At 51.8% G+C, this 18,161-nt stretch overlaps 3 protein-coding genes across 7 annotated transcripts in view; all 3 read left to right on the top strand.

The window, feature by feature from the left end:
* LOC122378355 (kalirin-like) overlaps positions 1 to 6,768 on the top strand; it is a 207,648-nt gene extending 200,880 nt beyond the window's left edge. For all 3 annotated transcript variants that reach the window (XM_043359329.1, XM_043359328.1, XM_043359330.1), the window contains 8 exons: positions 23 to 168; positions 1,224 to 1,383; positions 2,234 to 2,337; positions 2,695 to 2,818; positions 3,234 to 3,425; positions 3,757 to 3,989; positions 5,098 to 5,422; positions 5,949 to 6,768. In XM_043359329.1, the coding sequence (XP_043215264.1) occupies positions 23 to 168; positions 1,224 to 1,383; positions 2,234 to 2,337; positions 2,695 to 2,818; positions 3,234 to 3,425; positions 3,757 to 3,989; positions 5,098 to 5,422; positions 5,949 to 6,599 (1,935 nt within the window). In that variant the 3' untranslated portion in view covers positions 6,600 to 6,768. The remainder of the gene's footprint in view (positions 1 to 22; positions 169 to 1,223; positions 1,384 to 2,233; positions 2,338 to 2,694; positions 2,819 to 3,233; positions 3,426 to 3,756; positions 3,990 to 5,097; positions 5,423 to 5,948) is intronic.
* Positions 6,769 to 8,254: 1,486 nt separating this feature from the next.
* On the top strand, positions 8,255 to 14,312 carry LOC122378354. 3 transcript variants are annotated; one of them, XM_043359327.1, is made up of 7 exons: positions 8,255 to 8,862; positions 10,646 to 10,783; positions 11,073 to 11,316; positions 11,728 to 11,917; positions 12,290 to 12,399; positions 12,734 to 13,002; positions 13,351 to 14,312. In XM_043359327.1, exons 2-7 carry the CDS (start codon positions 10,691 to 10,693, stop codon positions 13,909 to 13,911), a joined length of 1,467 nt encoding a protein of 488 aa, XP_043215262.1. In that variant the 5' UTR covers positions 8,255 to 8,862; positions 10,646 to 10,690; the 3' UTR covers positions 13,912 to 14,312. The 3 variants fall into 3 exon arrangements, with proteins under 3 accessions (XP_043215262.1, XP_043215260.1, XP_043215261.1); XM_043359325.1 differs by lacking the exon at positions 8,255 to 8,862 and adding an exon at positions 9,528 to 9,710; XM_043359326.1 differs by lacking the exon at positions 8,255 to 8,862 and adding an exon at positions 9,568 to 9,710 and having other exon boundaries at positions 11,076 to 11,316.
* Positions 14,313 to 15,025: 713 nt separating this feature from the next.
* Positions 15,026 to 18,115, top strand: LOC122378353 (U6 snRNA phosphodiesterase-like). Its single transcript, XM_043359324.1, has 4 exons — positions 15,026 to 15,114; positions 16,236 to 16,795; positions 17,018 to 17,177; positions 17,540 to 18,115. The coding sequence occupies exons 2-4, from the start codon at positions 16,284 to 16,286 to the stop codon at positions 17,732 to 17,734; spliced, it is 867 nt and encodes a 288-aa protein (XP_043215259.1). The 5' UTR covers positions 15,026 to 15,114; positions 16,236 to 16,283; the 3' UTR covers positions 17,735 to 18,115.
* Positions 18,116 to 18,161: the final 46 nt, after the last annotated feature.

Genomic DNA, 18,161 nt, shown 5'->3' with positions numbered 1-18,161 from the left:
ATCTGTTCTCTCCGTTCGACAGATCGTGGACGGCTACCTGCGGCTGATGCGCGATGAAAACTGTCCCGTCCCCCTGCCGGAGGATCTCTGCTCTGATAAGGACCGGCTCATGGGCAAAGACAAAATCATCTTCGGCAACATCGAGGCCATCTATGAGTGGCATCGAGAGTGAGTATTCCGGAGGACATTCGGGAAGGGGCAGGGACCGGCTTTCCCGAGTTAGAGCTGACGGGGATATCCAGATGTCTACGCCATTTGGCTGTATGTCCGGGATTAGTTGGGCGCATTGAGTTTAGGGAAATGTATGTTCTTTGCTGGTGAATCGCGCATTTTGTGTACATTCTGTTTCCTACACCGTGTTTCCTGTTTCCTGGATTAAACTGTGGTAGTGTGTCTGATGCTACTCCTTCCATGTTTTCCTGTCCTGCGTCAGTACACTCGTGTTGAGGCGACTCGAGACGCAGCCGGGGCGTCGGATGCCTCCGTTTTGGACGCGCGTATATCTGGTCCGCGTCTGTCGTTCACTGATGACGTCAATGTCGGCATCTGATGACGTCAGCGTGCAGTGCTGAGTTGGAGCGCTGAGTGCAGGCTGTTACAGACGGACTGGTGGATGATGGTCCCCGAGAGATGCCACCGATCCCGGCCCGGCCGCGGGTCGGAGTAGGGCATACAGTCGTGTGGCGCAGCTCGGGGGAAACGGACATTGTTAACTTGGTTTCCTACGATAGCCAGTTTCCTTTTCCATAGACGTTGTAGGCTGAAATGCCTCACAGGAGCTCGTCAAAATCGTTAATCTCTTAGTATTTGGGGACATCGTGTATTCACCAGAATAGGCGGTGCACGGGGCTCCCCCTCATGCTGTTTAAGGCGACATCCGTGCTCGAGATGAATCACTGTGTTTCTGCGGAGTGAAGCAGGCATCCTGTAATGTCCTGCGACTGGCCCGTTAGCGATCACTGATGGTACTCCCACGGGGCCAGCTGGGCCGACTGACTCAGTAGAGTGACTCTCTGTGTTTAGACTAGCGTCTAACCAGGGCGCGCTCCACCAGCCCTCTCGGAAATCCGTTGACATGTCCCGCGGTGCGGTATGCGGCTGCCGCGCTAAACCGCGTCCCAGGCCCGTGTTTGTGTTAAACTGACCTCACCCTGCAGACTGTGACGTCACCCGACTGAGTGTAACGTCATCAATGACACGTGACCCGCCCGGTGTTTTGGCAGTTCGTTCCTGAAGGCGCTCGAGCGGTGTATAGACAACCCTGCTGAGCTAGGCCCTCTGTTCAAGCGGTACGAACGCAAGCTGCACATGTATGTCGTCTACTGCGAGAACAAACCCAAGTCTGAGTACATCGTATCGGAGCATATCGACACGTATTTCGAGGTAAGTGAGGGTATGATGGACGTTGAAAGGTTTCATGACCGTGTGTCTGGGCCCTAGCATTGTCCAATCTGTGCTGCTCGGGCGAAATGTCATTGAAGAGTGATTTGTAGCGACAGCTTAGGAGGGCAGTTGCAATAATGGGAGGGAATTATTCGTGTTGTCCATTGTTTTGGAGTTGATAGGCATCTCGTCTGTCTGGTGCGAAGCCGCAGCGGCAACAGTCGCTATTGATCGTTCATGTGACTCTCCTTGGAAAAGTAATAGCTTCAGTCTCGGCAGCGTGAGGATCAGAGCTGCGACGAGAAGTCCTTCAGATGCATTATTTTGGACTTGTGCGTGAAAAGGTGCTATACTCGTAAGCGCTACTTTTTTCTTGTATTGTCACGTCTGACGCGTCAAAATAGTCGGCTTTGTGTGTGCCGTCCCGGTCAGTGTTATGATCGAGCGTTGTTCTTTTACTGTACGTCGCACTATTATGACGTACTCTGTCAGCGTGACGCCGGCCGCTGCAGACGCATGACGTGTGCGTCACTGTCTGTCCAATGGCGTCATCGGTCTGCGCCCGTCATGACAGTAATGAGTTGCACTCGACCGGGCGATGAGCAGCGCGCACCGTCGCTCAGTGTTATCGATCTGCCCGAGCGCCGACCGCCGTCTGCGGCAGGGGTCAAGAGTAAGCGGGCCCTTGGAGCGGCGCCGTAATCGAGGCCATCGATCCGACCAACAGTTAAACGCGCCTCCGACGACAGAGGCGACGGTGGCGGCTGCGAAGGGGCGATATAGGCGAGCTGTGGTGGCGGCCCGTACTAACAGTTGGTGCAACGGCTGACAGATGTCGCGCCTGTTGCAGGAGCTCCGGAAACTGTTGAATCACAAACACCAGCTGACGGACCTGCTGATCCAGCCGATCCAGAGGATCATGCGGTATCAGCTGCTTCTGAATCAGATTCTCAGGTGAGATGCGGGATGTGATGCCACACACTTTGTTGTATGACGTGTGGTTCAATTAAATGTCGCTTTTTCTAAAAAAAAGCGCATTCGACATTTGGGTATGATAATGTAAACGAATTTCTTTTGGATAGTTCTATGAAACGTCAACTTGCCTTCCTGAATATCTTTCTAGCTTGCAGTATATTCATGTTTCACTTTCCTTTCAGTATCGTTTACTTTGTAAAAGTGGCTGGCGGTCCAACCCACGTCATCACAGACTTTCCCACTTTCCCACCCAACAAACTTCGAACTTTGTGCTCTGACCCAACCGACCTCGGATGACCCCCGGGCCCCGGCTGACTTCTCTTTGACCCCTGACAGGCACACAGAGGTAGCGGGTCTCACCGACGAAGTGGAGGCACTACGGAAGGCCGTCAACGTCATGATCGTGGTGCCGAAGGCGGCAGACGACATGATGAACGTCGGCAGACTGCAGGGATTCGACGTGAGTACTCGTGCTGCCCCTGGGAAGGGAGGCATCCGGGTTGGGCCGAAGCGTGGGACAAGGGCAGCCCGGTTGTGGGAGAGGCGGTGGAGGAATTAACTGACGGTTCATGCTGGTCTAGTTTGTCAGGCGTGTGGGGAAAGTTTGCACGCTTGTTACGATGATAAAGTATTTCTGATGATAGTGTTCAGGATGGCAAGTGTCAGTTATTGTTTCTTGATGGTGATGATGTGTGTTTTAACTTGACAAAGCATAGTCATTTTGTGGGAAAGGTGAATTCATATCAAGTGAATGTGTTGACGAACAGCTGCGAAATACCCCGGCAAAACACACGCTGCGACGAAACACCAGTTACGGCCGCGACTGTCCGTACCCGGGACCCCTGACGTTCACTCCAATCTCTCTGTTTTCGCAGGGGAAGATCACTGCGCAGGGCAAGCTGAAGCGGTTTGGCAACATGCTCTGCTGCGAGGGTGTCTCGGCGGCCAACTTCCGCGGGAAGGAGCACGTGGTGTTTTTGTTCGAGCAGAATGTGATATTTAGTGTGCCGCTGGGCCGCCGCTCGGCGTTCACGAACCCCGGATACGTGTACAAAAGCCACATACAGGTCAGTCAGCAGGCGGGGCGTGCGAAGTGGGAAGTGATTTGGGAGGGAAAACTGGGATGGGATATGCTGGGAGAGTGATTTGGCAACCTCCTGGAGTGATTGATGAGCTGGGGAAGGGAACCTATAAGCTGAGTCTGTCAGCCATATGGTAATCTTAAAAGATGTTCAGGTTGGTTTCTCAGGATCAGACATTTGAAAGCTTATACAGTTTGATGAGTCAATTTCAATACAAATGTTAATCGTTCGCTTTTCAGGCCCACACTACTGCAAGTTCATGTCCCCTCCCCTCGTCGTTGACAATCTCCGGGCCCCTATCTCATCCCGCCGGCAGGTGAACAAAATGTCGCTCAACGAGAACGTGGACGACGGCGACCCGTGCAAGTTCCGTTTGAGCAGCACCGACCCGCAGAAACCCAACGTCTCGTGGGTCTGCCAAATGGCCAGCGTAGACGAACGCAACGAGTGGGTGCGTGAGCTGCGCTCAATGCTGCAGACGCAACAGAACTTCCTCAAGGCCATCCAGTCGCCCATCGCCTACCAGGAAAAGGAGAAATTCAAAGAAGTGTAAGCATCAACGAATAACACAACGGTCTGATGTGCGACGCCGCGGCCGGGCATGACTCAATAACGGAGCGGCGGCCGGCGCCGGGTCCCCGGCGCGGTGGTTTTGGCGCATGCGCCGTGGCCCGCCGGCGGCTGACGGCAGTATGTGTATGTGTACATACCAGGCTAACATTGGGAGTGACAGCGAGCGAGAGAGAGTGAGAGTGGGTGCGAGTGGGGAGCCAGAGTATACACCCATATATACATATAATAAAGTCTATCGTTTGTACGGGCTGTTTGCTGGCGGTGACGGTACTGTCGGTACTGGGGTGATGTGTGAACTAACAGCCCGGCTGGCGTGCCCAGCTTGTGACGGTGAGAGGTCCCACGGGCCGCCCGGCGCCCGCCACTGTCAGCATGTGAGCATGTGCCTCCGCTGCTCTGTCCAGACGTGTGTCTCCTCCTTCCCTCTGTCTTCTGTCTCGACCGTGCCTGACACGGCTTGCATGGTGAATGAGCATGTGGACTGTGTGAAACGCATGTCGACTGTGGATCGCATGTAGACTGTGGAATGCATGTTGACTGTGGACCGCATGTAGACTGTGGAGTTGTGAAACAGGTGAGGTTCATGGACTAACACAAAAATAACACTACACAGTACACAGTATCATCACCCGAGGGCCTAAGTTAACACCACTGACCTTTTTGGCTCGTTCGAAATGACGATTGTTTGATGTGCATTGTGTGGTCCATTTTGTACTGGGCTTGTCTTTCGATTGGAGGGAATGTTTTTATATTCATACGTGACGCGTTTTGACTGTTAATGAGTTCTTTTTCCTCTTTTCGTTTACCCTTTTGTCACAATTTTGCATCAATTTTCGTTCACTTTGTGGAAAGTGTGCTGTGCCTGGTAGACTTTTGTTAAGCCACCCTTAATTTTCGTTCTTGTCATCATCGCTTTCTGACTCCTTAGTTGAGCACTGGATATATCGCCGTCTGTCCCGGTAGTATGTTTTTGTGTGTTCGGCCCGCCGTTTTGGGCCGCCTAGCATGCTGTCTGGGTGTGCTGTCGGTCCTCCCGACCTCCCTCTGCGCCCTGCTTAGCTTGTTTGCGCCTGTCTCCGCGCAGCGGCGAGCTGGTGGGCGGTCACCACGGCAGCGGGTCGCTGCGGCGCGGAGCCGTGCCGCCCAGCAGTCTGCTCGACAACGGCGCGGCGCCGGCAGAGCCGCACGGCCACCCGCCGCCGCACGCGCCCGTCCGCTCGCCGACCTCCAGTCTGCCGAGCTCTCCGGCGGCCGGCGCTCCGTCACCGAGCGGCGAGTTTCCCAGTCCCACCGAGCCGCGCAAACTGTCACTGCAGACCGAGAAGAAACCCACCGGCTTCCTGACAGGCTTCAAGAAGACGCTGCGCTCGCGTAAAACGGAGACGAGTCTGCTGTATGCGTCGGCTGAGGTGAGGACAGGGTGCGGGGGAGGACGGGCGGACAGGACGGCGGGACAGGTCGGTAAGGGTAGTGACCGAGTGCGCCCTACCCTGACCTGTGTGTGCCCGCCGCCGGGCGGGGTTCTTGTAGTGGGGAGACGGTACACTGGTATCTGTAACAGACTGGTCCCAACGGTCCGTCCTAGCCAGTTACTAAAATGAGGAGGGCTAACAATAATAACCAACGTCTTCATCTCATGTTGAAAAATCGTAACGAAAATCAAGCGAATACGTTTCAGTTGTGGTAGGTTCTGACTACTGGGGCTTGTGAAAAATGTGCATTTATTCCGTTTTCAGCTATTATATTTGTTAGCTACAGCTAGGCTGCAGCTGCTCAGCTCAGTATTGTTTCCGTTATTTCCTGGCTATATTCCAACACGGGTTTTATGCATTAGACATTGGGGCTGCCACATTTCTTATCACCTCTCTCCTCGATTGTCTGTCTCTGTTCGATATCTGTCCCTTCCGTTATATCTGACGTGATCTCTGTTGGCAGGCCGAAGGCGCGGCGCCGTTTCCCGCGGGTACCACGGTTTCCGTCGTGACCACCTACAACGCCGAGTGTGAGGACGAGATGGACGTTCAGCGCGGCGACCTCGTCCACGTGGTGTCGTACAACCGGTCGCGCGGCTACCTGGTGCACCGGGCTGCCACGCGCACGTCGCCGGCCGCCGAGGGCTGGGTGCCGCCGCACGTGCTGGCCGCCGCCGACCCGCTCCAGAGGCGCACCAACTGGGCGTTCCGGTTCCGACGGCCGAGCGGCGGCCCGCCGCGCGAGGTGAAGCGCCACTCCTCGGACCAGACTGAGCGGCGCCACGTCAGTGTGCGGCTCATGGAGCCGGGCCGGCCGCCGTGCCGACTGCGGCGCGCCCCCTCCGACGTGACCGTGTACGCCGGCGACACGGTGGTGCTCTCGTGCACCGTCAGCCAGCCGGAAGATGTGGTGGACGCCCAGTGGCGCGACCCGTGGAACCGCGTGGTGGACGGCGGCCGCGCCTCGCACACGGTGGATGACGACGGCACGTGTCGGCTGACCATCCAGGGCGCCGAGAGCGGCGACAGTGGAGAGTATGTGTGTGAGGTATTCACGGACCGACAGGTGCTGCGCGCCGCCGCCACCGTTACTGTGGTCGGCGACATGACCTGACCTCCGCCGCCGCCGCCGCCGCCGCCGCGTCCATTGTGATATCTTCTAAGTCAGTGTAGCCGCTCGGGGCCCGGCGCCGCAGCCCCCCAATGTGTCCCCCGTGCCGGCCGCGCGGCCCGCCGCCCCGGCGCGGGATCGCTGGTGAATATATACGCCACCGTTTTGCAGACGCTGTGTTTGGTACGATGACGGCTGACGAGGCTGGGGGGGGGGGGGGATGGGAGGGGGATACAGTAGAGGGCCGAGGGAATATCCGTTGTTTTAGCCCAGCGAGTAGATACACGCCAGCGGGAACGGAAACAACCCCCTTCGGAATGGCATGACGCATATGTCGGGCTTATCAATGAAGTATGCACTTTTACGATTGCTTGCAAAAGGCTCGGAGGAATTGTAATTACATTGCTCACCGGACGGTTTGCAGTCTGTGACATATCTATATAAAGGGCTCGTGAGAAGAAATGAAGGGAACCAGTGTCAAAAGTGGCTGAGCTCGCCAACAAATACAGGCTCCATGAAGTTAAATGCGTGGCGTAAAGGCTGAAACAGACTCTTTCCGTGTTCAGGAAATCGCATGCGAGAGCCTATTCAAATACATTGTAATTCTTGTCGCATCAATCGCTTGCGGGAGGTGTGTGCGATTGATGCGAGCGTGCCAATTCAAATATATTGTAATTCTTCTCGCATCAATCGATTGCGGGAGGTCAGGGATACGGAGCCGTGAAAATTTCAGACGGCTCCGGCTTCGGAGAAAAAAATCGGCTCCAGTTCCGGCTCCGGCTCCGGGTGAAATGTCATGGCGGCTCCGGCTCCGAGTAAAATGGTCCGGCTCCGGCTCCGACTCGGTTCATCCCCTATGCGCAGGGATGCGAAGCCGTGGAATTTTCAGGTAGCTCCGGCTCCGGCTCCGGCTTCGGAAAAAAATCGGTTCTGGCTCCGGCTCCGGGTGAATTGTCATGGCGGCTCCGGCTCCGGCTCCGGGCAAAATGTGTCGGCTCCGGCGGCTCCGGCTCCAGCTCCGGCTCCGGCTCCGCACCCCTGGGGGAGGTGCGTGCGATTGATGCGTGCGTGCTTCCATGTATTTGAATAGGCTCTCGCATGCGATTTCTAACACTAAACGCACGGGTGCAGTGGAGAATAGGGGTTTTGGGCGTGCTCGGCGTGCTCGAGCAATTTCGTCGCTTTCATTCGCAATGTGCTGAAATTTATTTGAAAAGACCCCCTGGGATTATGACAATTCTCTGCCCCTGACAAGTGACGAAACGCATAAGCCATTCTTATAAAGAAAAAGGACGGAGGGACGGAAGGAAAAAAAAGAACTCAATGATTTAAACGATTCCGTTTTTATTGGTTATCAAAAAAGGTTCCGTCCCTCTACCCCTCCCCTGTTTTGCCAGGATGCGTTTTTCGTCTAAATGATCAAGAGCTTTAGTAAATGAAACAGAAATTATTGCCTGCAATATTTTCTTATAAATTTCGTCACAAAGAATGCAATAAGACTAAAAAATACTGTGTGATCGCTATATAGGTATAATAAAATGAGAACCTGCAATTATTTGGGATCATATTTGAATTTTTATGGGACCGGGGGCTGTTGTCTGCTACGATCGTAACGATCAAGGATAGGTACTATGCATAGGCGAGGTGTGTAATATGTTGTAGTCTTTCCTGCTAGGCTGAAACCCACCAAAGATTGTTTTTGCGTATAGTTAAATGTGGTAGTACCTATGTCCTACTCAGTGATAGGGTGTCTAATAAGCGGTAAGGGAGCAACGCAGACACCCTGAGTTAGCGTGGCGGCTCGGGACAGGCGGTAGAGATAAAAGAGGAGGGGATACTGATAAGGCATCTTATCAGCTAGAGGACGACGCGGCGCGCGGCGAACGCGCGCGGCGGCTCGGGATGAAAGGGAGGGAGAGAGGGAAGGAGTAGGTAGAGAGAGAGAGAGAGAGAGAGAGAGAGAGAGAGAGAGAGAGAGAGAGAGAGAGAGAGAGAGAGAGAGAGACGGGTGGCGCAGGTGTTGTTTTGACGGTTTCGACTGACGCTAAAGAGGGGGGAGGGGGAGCGGGGGAAAGAAATGACCTGTGGATCTACTCTGTGTGGGGTCAGAGGACAGTCCAGCGAGAGCGCTTGAGCGTGGCGGAGTGTATACGAATTTCTCTACGTGCAAGCAAGAACTTTGAGTGCTAACGAGAAGTTGTAGTGCCACTCAGACCTCCAACCGTGATACCAGTCGAGGCGCCAGAGGACACAGGACACAGGCTAGGTGAGGGTGGAGCTGCCGGGAGGCAGTTGCAAACACCTACCACTTACTGGATATTGCATCTCAAGATGTCCAATCCTGCCTGTTCACGTGTATGCCTGATAAACAACGATAGCTGCAGAACGATAAGGTGGCGGTCTATAGGTATTTGGTCTGCATGTCAAATTGACGAATTTTTGTGTGAAATAACTCCCGACCAATGTCACACAGTTCACATATCGATTATCATGCAGCCTGAAACACATTTCGCTCAAGTTGCTCTCGCAAACAGCTAAACGTCGTACCAATGCCGTAAAAAAGCGCTGCTGAAGAGCAGCGCTATTTCTGATGCGTTATTTTTCACGAACAACGCAAAGTCTTACGTCACCAGATGCGTCTTTGTCTCTTTATGATACGGAAACGCGTCCTTTTAGGTGGGGGTAGCGTCAATTGGCTTCGTTCTTTGAACGGGTTCCGTCTTCCGTCTTCGTCCTTTTATGATAACCAAATTCCGTCTAATCTCAGAAATGACGGAGCGTCCCTCCGTTCTTTTCTTTATAAGAATGGCCATTAACGCCTACAAAGTATAAAAACAACTTCGTGGCCTTCGTGGCCATGATTGAGTTTCATCATATTAAGTTTATTACAATTTAGTAAACGTGACCCCTCAATTTTGTCTTAGTTGCGGGAATTATGTCGCAGAAAATGACAACAAACATGTCATGACAATGATGTTCTGTTTGTTGAAGCGCTGGAGGATTTTCGATTATTGAATATTATTTGGAAAGATTAAGGCTTAGCTGTGATTTTCCAGTGCTGTATCTATTCTGACATCTAATTGCGAAAGAATGGACCCCAACGGGAACGAAGGGGTGAGTTTTGCACTCCGAATTTCCCGTGTTTCATAATTCATATTGATGGCCGTCATTCGTCATGTGCCTTCACCTTGATTTATTGGTACCTAGTCGTAATTTATTTATATTTTTACTAAATGTTATCATTTCAGGAGACAAGTACCCAAGTGCAATAATTACATCTTCTTTTGTCAAGCGTTTGTAATAGTCACACAAAGTTTGTTTGGGGCCTCTGAATATATGCCTTCAAAATTAATCAATTCTACAAACATTTTCCTTTCATTTATATGCATGCATTTACCTTAACTATGGACTAGGCCGGTTTGGTTGGCCCTAAAATGGTGTTGTGTGAACACTAACTTTGGGGCTAAGTGGGGCAAGCAGTAAAAACAATCCTGACCCTGTGTGGGCCCCAAAAGTTTAAACACCGGACGGGGTTAACCCACCCGAAGAATAAACACCGGGTTCAGAAAGAGGCCTCATTTCGAACACTGCAGTGAGATACACCAGACAGTGGCCATCAGGCTGGATATCTGCATCAGCTTACACCAAATAACACATAATTTTGGCTACATATTTTATAGATCTGCACTTGTGACAAGAAGACAACTGAAATAAAAGGTTCACACTTCCACCCAGTACTATGTTGGGCCACCCTACACAAAAGCCACACCATTACCTAGTAAGCCAGCCATATCACTGCACAGTGCAATTGTGGAGTGTCCCAGCACTGATAATATCTCTTCTAGATTGTGATGCCTTGTAGGCTGGCCTCTCTGGCCCTCATTTCTGACCACTCCTTGAAAATTTGAATTTTTTAATCTGTCTAATGTCAAGTCTTTTCAAGACTCATGTCACTATCACATCTGAGTAGCCTTGTCATTTTCACCTCCAGTCACTTTTTTCCTTTAGACCTGCTGCATGAAGCTGACTATGTCTTGTTCTTGTTCCAGGCAGATGCACCGCAGCAGTGCCTGTACTGCGATGGCTTCTATGGCATGTCATTTGGCCAGTATGTGTGCTCCACCTGCCACCTATTCCTCTTCCCAGAGGATGTCAACCATGAGGCCTATGTCGGCCTGACTTCAGAGGTAAATGCAATTTGAGATAATTCATTGGCTGATGGGATGTGTAAACAGGTGCTGCCCATGGGATTTCTTCATGGATCATGGGTGGAGGCATGACTAGAGCCATGGGCGTTTTCAGAATTTTAGAAGTTAAAAGTTGACATGTTGAGAAGGTACCTTCAAGAAAATGTTTCGGATGATTGATCCTTATGGCATAGCAATTTTATGTTGTATAACTGCTTTGTAATGTAACACATACACATTGTATCTACCAAACATAAAACATCATTAGTCTAATCCTCTCCCTCAACAGCAGAAGTCCGACGACAGTGACAGCGGCAATGAGGAGCCTCCGGACCTGTTCGCCGTGGCCGGTGGTGGTGGCGGCCGGCGGGCTCGCTCGCCGCCGCCGCCCATGCCGCCCCCGTCACCGCCGCCGCCGCTGCCGCCTCCTGCGCCGGCCGTGGACCGTCTGGCCGAGCGTGTGGAGCGACTGAGCGTGCCCCACCCGGCCGACGGGGCGACGACGGCCAGCATGGGACGGCTTCCTCCAGAGGGTGAGACGCTCAGATAGTATGGGGTCGGATTGGGGCTGGAGTACCAGAGAAAGTACGACTGCCTCCGGAAAGGGGGATGTGATCATCCAGACTGAGACTCAGACTGATAGCTTGAACGCTCGGGGACCTACGGTGCCCCATCATTTCGATTTGAGAACATTTGTAAGATACATTGGTGAGCGGTCCCACTCCCAATGCACTGTCCTGGTGAGACAGGAGATGCAGGAGCCTTCGTTCTCTTTGGCATGTATTAGGCCTCATAAATACTTCAAAGCATTTCAATGGAGTAGGTTAACAATTTGAATCGAGTAAATGGACAGCTCTGTTTCCTTCAATGTTGATGTGTTGGGATGTCAGCTGAATTGAGCTGAGAACCCGATCAGCATTATCTATATTTTGCTCTTGTTGCAGTGCTTCTGGTGATCTTTGGCTACCTGGACGACATCTCGATGTGGGCGGTCAGCAACGTCTGTAAGCGCTGGCGCCACCTGCTCATGTCGCACGTGCCCGACGAGGAGTGGCACCGGTTCACCGAGAAGCGGTTCCCGCTGTTCCGCGCCCTCTACCGCGTCCACTGCTGGTCATACATCTACGCCAAACTGTGAGTGCAGCTGGCACAATAGTTGTTGGGACTTTTGTAGTTAATTACGGCGAAAGAACTTCGGAAGTCATTGCCGGAATCGTGAAGTCTGTGTACTCGGCCTTTCGTTCGTTTTCATACGTTGCTTATGTTGTAACCATTTTATCCAGGTTTTTAGTCTCTTACTTCTAGAGATGGTCCCAAGCTATCAGTATTAATGCGCTATGTTATATGACGTAGTATCTCCGTGCCGTCATATTTATACTATACTGCTGGGTTCTGACATTGTTCAACCGTCTGGTGTGTGTCTCAGAATTGAGAGCACTACGTGCCTGCTGTGGTGTGTCTCCTGTACCTTATCAGCGCCTTCTACTCATCTGCCGCCCGTTGCAGGATTGAGAGCGCGCCGTGCCTGCTCTGTCTGCACCAGATGACTCCCCACTGCCGCACTGTCGAGGACGAGAGGTCCTTCCGACGACGGCGGCTCGTCCACGAGCAGAACGGTGAGTGCATCACAGGCCGACCATGGACAGCATTGCAGAGCTTTATTTGATCGGTACACAAGAGCGCAAGCATCTGGTTTTGAAGTTTGGTTGCAATTAATGTGTAGATAATGCGTATTCACATTGTTGACCTGCCGAAGTAAATGTTCCGTAATTCATCTGATGTTCTGAAGCGCTAAGAGCGACACCCTGGCTGCCCACCTGCTGTCACTGTTCAGACATCACTGACATCCCTGTGACATTTATGATTACCGCTACAGCGTGAACAGCGATCCGCTACCCCGTCCCCATCAGAGGACCACCTACCACCAACACTTCCATCTTCTCCCTGCAGCTCTGAAGGCCGACCCGCCGGAGGGGATCCGCGCCACTCCTCTGGATGACACCTACAGCCACTGGCAGGCCAGTATCACCGGTCCGGCCGGCAGCGCCTACGAGGGCGGTGTGTTCCTGCTATACCTCCAGGTGCCCGACAGCTACCCCCTGAGACCGCCCGTGGTGCGGTTCATCACTAAGGTGCTTCATCCGAACGTGTCTAGACATGGTGATATCGGTATTGATTCGATACATCACAACTGGACGCTGGCGCTCACCATCGGAAAGGTACGCGGGATAATGGTGGGACATATTTGGGCTGGCAACTGGTGATGAAATGTGGAGTCTGTTCTTCGATACTTGTTTTGCTATAACCGAGCTGTTTTCAATGCACTATTAAATGGATCGAGTCAAAGCGTCCGTTAGTTTTTTAAGCATCGACGTACAATACTACCGGTGTGTTATCGAGTTGTATTCAATCTTTGCATCAATTCATTCGTCTATTATTCGTTCTTTTAAATCTTTCACTCGATTAGTAACTTGGTACAGCTTCAGGAAAGGTGCACACTGCACACCGTATGCCGTATTTCCGAATCCAACATTCTGCACACTGTGTGACGGATTTCCGTCCGTCAGGTGCTGATCTCCATCCAGAGCCTGCTGACGGACCCGTACTGCAAGGTGTGTATGGAGCCGGCCGTGGGCGCGCTCTGCCAGCGCAACTGGCTCCAGTTCGTCGGTGAGGCGCGCGCCTGGACCTGGAAGCACGCCATGCACGACGCCCTGATGCCGCCCGACGAGGAGCTGCGAGAACGGCTGGTCGGTGGAGGAGGGGACAGGACGGACGGGGACGGACACCGGCAGCACCGCGAGGGGCGGCACCATCACCACGGGGAGGATCGGCACCATCACCATCATCACCATAGAGGAGAGGGGCAGCACGAGCACCACAGGGAGCAGGGAAGTCACCAGCACCACAGGGAAAATCGGCATCAGGGAGAGCAGGGGCGCCATCATCGAGAGGAAGAGTCTCATCAGAGAGAGGAAGAACTTCAACATGGCGCGGAGGGGCCTCAGAATACAGAGGAGGCGCCGACACGGCAACTACTCACCAGTAGTCCGGAGGAGCCCGCTCGACCCGGTGAGCCGGGACCTGTTGAAGTACGTCCCTCTGGTACGGACGCTACAATGGTGTAATGGAGCTCGCTACAGCTGTGCAGTGTGCAACTGATCAGGTGAACTGTGTGAATTCACGTTAGTGATGATACATATACAGTTTCTTGTCGCTACTGCTAGGCAATGAAATATGTATGTTTGTAAATTGTGGAGGAGCCGCTTTTCACGCTGTTTAAGAACGTCGTGGCTCGTGTCATGTTCAGAGTGAACCTGTGTTGGAAAGGCTGTGGTTATGTTCGTTGTGAAGGGCGTGAAAGCCTTGCGCGCTGCATAGTGTGTTCTGAAATGTGACTTGTAGATTACATTAATTACAATAGTACGACAGGATGGACTCGCTCGAACTGTTGTAGCTGTGCTGGGATCGTTTACATTTCAGTTGACCTGACAATACACATGCACTGTTGGTAGCAGCCTCACGAGAATCACTTTTTTCTTATTTGCGCTCGTTCTTTATCTATTTTGTGAAGGCTCATTGCGCTACATCTTCAGTTCGACTGGATCTGCTCTTATTTATGGATGTATGCTATCACTGTCGCCGTAAATAGATTACGACTAAACCCAGCATCTATTTTGAAGGTTTCGGGTTAGGGAGGGTGCTTATCCTAAAGTTGCCAATAGCAATCATTTATGTACGACCCTGACAAGTAGGTATGGCCTTCTAACCAGCTTCTAACGATCTTTTGGCAATGGAACTCGTCCCCATCTCACATTGTTTTCACTGACTGCTCAAAAAATTGCAAGCAGAGCGGGCCAAAACGTCTTTTTGACGCTCACAAACGGGGAGATGTTTGTAGACAGAAGCATTTCATCACTGTCTTGTAACGATCACATGGAAAGTTGCGATGATTTATCATATAACTATTTTATTACGAAGCTTTTTATTCATTTTACATAAAAATTAGCCAGAGTTGTTATTTAGTAGCATATTTTTTCATGTGTATGGGTCAAAGGTCGACAACTATGACGCTTCAAGGTCAAAACTCAATGTTCGAATATTATTTACGGTCCAACAGTTGCCTAGCAACGCCCAGCCTTCAACAGCAAACGATTGGGTGAAGGGTAGTTGCTAGGCAACTGCAACATCATCGAATGGTGTCAACATTTTGAAGAACACAGTTTTTGCTTTGTGCATTTCACGTGCGTGTAGGTGCGTGTAACGTGTGAATGTAAATAAATAAATTGTGTCTCTGGACTTGCTCTGGACTGCACTAAATATTATTTGTGGTAAGCAAGACTAAGATTAAGAGCAAGACTACCGGCTTCTTTTGCCCCGTTGATCATATATCCAACCAAGTTTGGTACCAAAATCAATCAAAAGAGACTATGCCATCAGCCATGCCAATGTGTTATGGTCACTTAATAAATTGACTGATGAATTGGGTTGGAATATAGCCTAAGCTGTCTTATGTGTATTAGGGCCTTCGCCTGAGCTTTCTGGTTCACAAATGATCCTGAGCTAAATAGAGTTCAAGTGTTCAAGTTATAGGATGTACAGTCTGTCTTAAAAGTACCGGGCAAAGTGACGGTGGATCCATCAAGCCTGACCGAGGAAGGGCCTGCTAAATTTAAGTCACCGAAGCAATTTACATCCTCGTCCATTCCCCAGGTCAATTGGTTTGATGATTTGCAAATTATAGCAGGCCCTTCCTCGGTCAGGCTTGATGGATCCACCGTCACTTTGCGCGGTACTTTTAAGACAGACTGTACTCATGTGATCAACTTTGACTGATGTACAGCCTGCTGCAGAAGTACCTAATTTGTGGTTTCAGTCATGGTTATGTTTTTCTTTCATACCTTAGGAACAATTTGCCAGACTACAATGAACCTTGGAATGTAGCTCAGGTCAACATGTTTTGTCATCCTTGCAGCTGCAAGCTTAGCTTTTGCTGTCTACTCCTGGGTGGGTCATTCCGTATTCAGTATTAAAAAATTGTCAGTCAAAGCCATCTGCTGAGATTGAAGAAAACTCACATTTTTTAGCAGTGGGCTGTATCTTCATCATGCACCTCAGGCTTATTGACGGCTTTACATCAGCTCTCCTCTGAAAGTGTCAACTTAAACACCTAAACCGATGACGTAAGCCAATATTAGAGCATCCGAGTGTTGGCAGCAGTCTGTGAAATTCAAAGTTCCAGGAAGACTCATTTGTCATGGGTCATGAGCTGTTGAAAGAATCCTAATCTGGATCATTTGTTGCTAGAATAAAAATAATATGGCCAAGACTCAGCTAGAATACCACCCATGCAATAGGTACCTATTTGGATGGATGGATTGATATATTGAGTAATAATGCAGAATCTTGTTGCTTGCTGCAATGTTAACCAAAGTACTTTTTCTTCTGCCAGATCCAGCAGATCCTGGTTACGACGGGTATCATACGAGCCAAACGAGCCATGTCGCGGTGTCAGTCACGGGTCGTCACATCTCCCCTGGACCGGAAGCCTGCCGCCCTGTCAGCTCTGCAGCAGTATGGGGGCTCTGATTCTGACTCTGACTCTGACATGGAGGTCGACGTGGAACGACTCGCAGAAAAGCGTCGTAACTCAGACCGGGCCACGACCGAGTCAAAGCGTCCCCGCGAGGCACTCCCTTTGCCCTCCGCTGTTCAGGAGATGTTCTCAGACCAAAGTGAACAACACCAAGATAAGCCCGAAGAACACGAGGGCCGGGTGCGGGGCTTTGCGCACGTGCGCGGCAACTGGGCCTCGTACGTGTTCATCCCGTTCGAGGCGACGCCGCTGTTCGATTCGCTGGTGCAGACGTGCCTGGTGATCTGTGAGCGACTGGTGAAGATGACGGCTCAGGAGGAGTTTCACATCAGCCTGACACGCACCGTGGTGCTCAAACACCACTGGATTCAGGAGTTTGTCCAGTCCATCAGACAAGTCATGGAGTCGTTCCAAAGGTAGGTTTTTACGAATACTGCCACTTCAATTTCGGAAATGATAGTTTGATCTTGAAAGAGATCTAACAACTTCCAGCTCTCCTTATCTGACTTATCCGACTATCTGTTTAAATTTCGATTAGTTATGATCAGCTTATGGTAACTAGGTAGCTCTAGAATGATCTTACATTACACTGGGACTTAACCCTCCAATGACCATTTACCGAACTCCTTCCGTTCCAGGTTCCAGTTGTCGGTCGGGCCGGCGCGGATGTATGTGAATGACGAGGGCACACGTACCTTCCTGGGTCTGACGGTGACCACCGGACTGGAGGCGGTGACCAAGACGAGTCAGAGGCTGGACCGCTGTCTGGACGAGTACGGGCTACCGCCGTTCTACGAGGTAGGCGCTGTGTGAACCCGCTGATCTGGGAGACTGGGATGCTGCTGTATCAGCCCGTGCTAAGGCTGAGGCGCGTGTTGGGTAGCGGCAGAGGGGCGTATCTTTGAACGTTTAGCCGGGGTGTTTTGTTGTTCGAACTGGGAGAGTGAGTTGGAAAGGTATTCGTAGCATAAGCAGACATGATTTGTGCAAAAGAAGTGCATGGATCCGCCAGATTGCTAACGCCCACGGCGTTTCTGTCTCACAGGTCCCATTGATTACAAAGACCACCTAAGGACGCATTCCATAACAATCGATTTGGTGGGCGACGACAACCCGTGTCGCCTCCCCTTTCTGACCTGTTACCGGCCTGTCCTCCCCAGGAGGGTTCGTTCCACCTGTCGGTGGCGTGGGCGGTGGGCGACCGCAGTGCTGCCCTCCAGCGGCTGCTGCCCGAACTGGATACGGCCGTGGCCACCTACGCCAGCCAGAGCCCGCTGGTCTGTGACGTCACACGACTGGAGTGCCGCTGCGGGAACCGGAGGTTTGACGTACCGCTCGGCGGGACCGGGAGGTGACCTGGGCTGTGATCTAACCCGGGCTGACCTCTCCTGAGCGGTGACCTGGGCAGAAACCCCCAGATCTAGTAGTGACATGACCTGGGTTCTGTGGAGATGGTGACCTGACCCAATTTGAACCTCTCCCGGGTGATAACTTGACCTAGGTTGACATCTGTACTGGGTTTGGGTGGTGACCTATCGCAGGCCAGTAGCGAAGGGCCTGGTGAGGACCTACGGATTATGTGCTGTGATTGTTGGGCCATTGCTCGTATCGGTGTCGAGCGCTCGCCAATTGTTTTATTGCGGGTTTAGCATCACCCATCATCGACTATGTTCATCGTTTGCGCATCACCATCGCTGTCTCTGTTGCGTGGAAAACGAATACGAGGCTAAAATGAACATCTTTTTCGCTATCTCACTCTCCAACAGTGTTCATCGGACAAGA

The sequence above is a fragment of the Amphibalanus amphitrite genome, unplaced genomic scaffold (genome assembly GCF_019059575.1).
Source record: "Amphibalanus amphitrite isolate SeventyFive unplaced genomic scaffold, NRLGWU_Aamphi_draft 000058F_arrow, whole genome shotgun sequence".
Classification (NCBI taxonomy): domain Eukaryota; kingdom Metazoa; phylum Arthropoda; class Thecostraca; order Balanomorpha; family Balanidae; genus Amphibalanus; species Amphibalanus amphitrite.
This window is presented reverse-complemented; position numbering and strand designations above follow the sequence as displayed.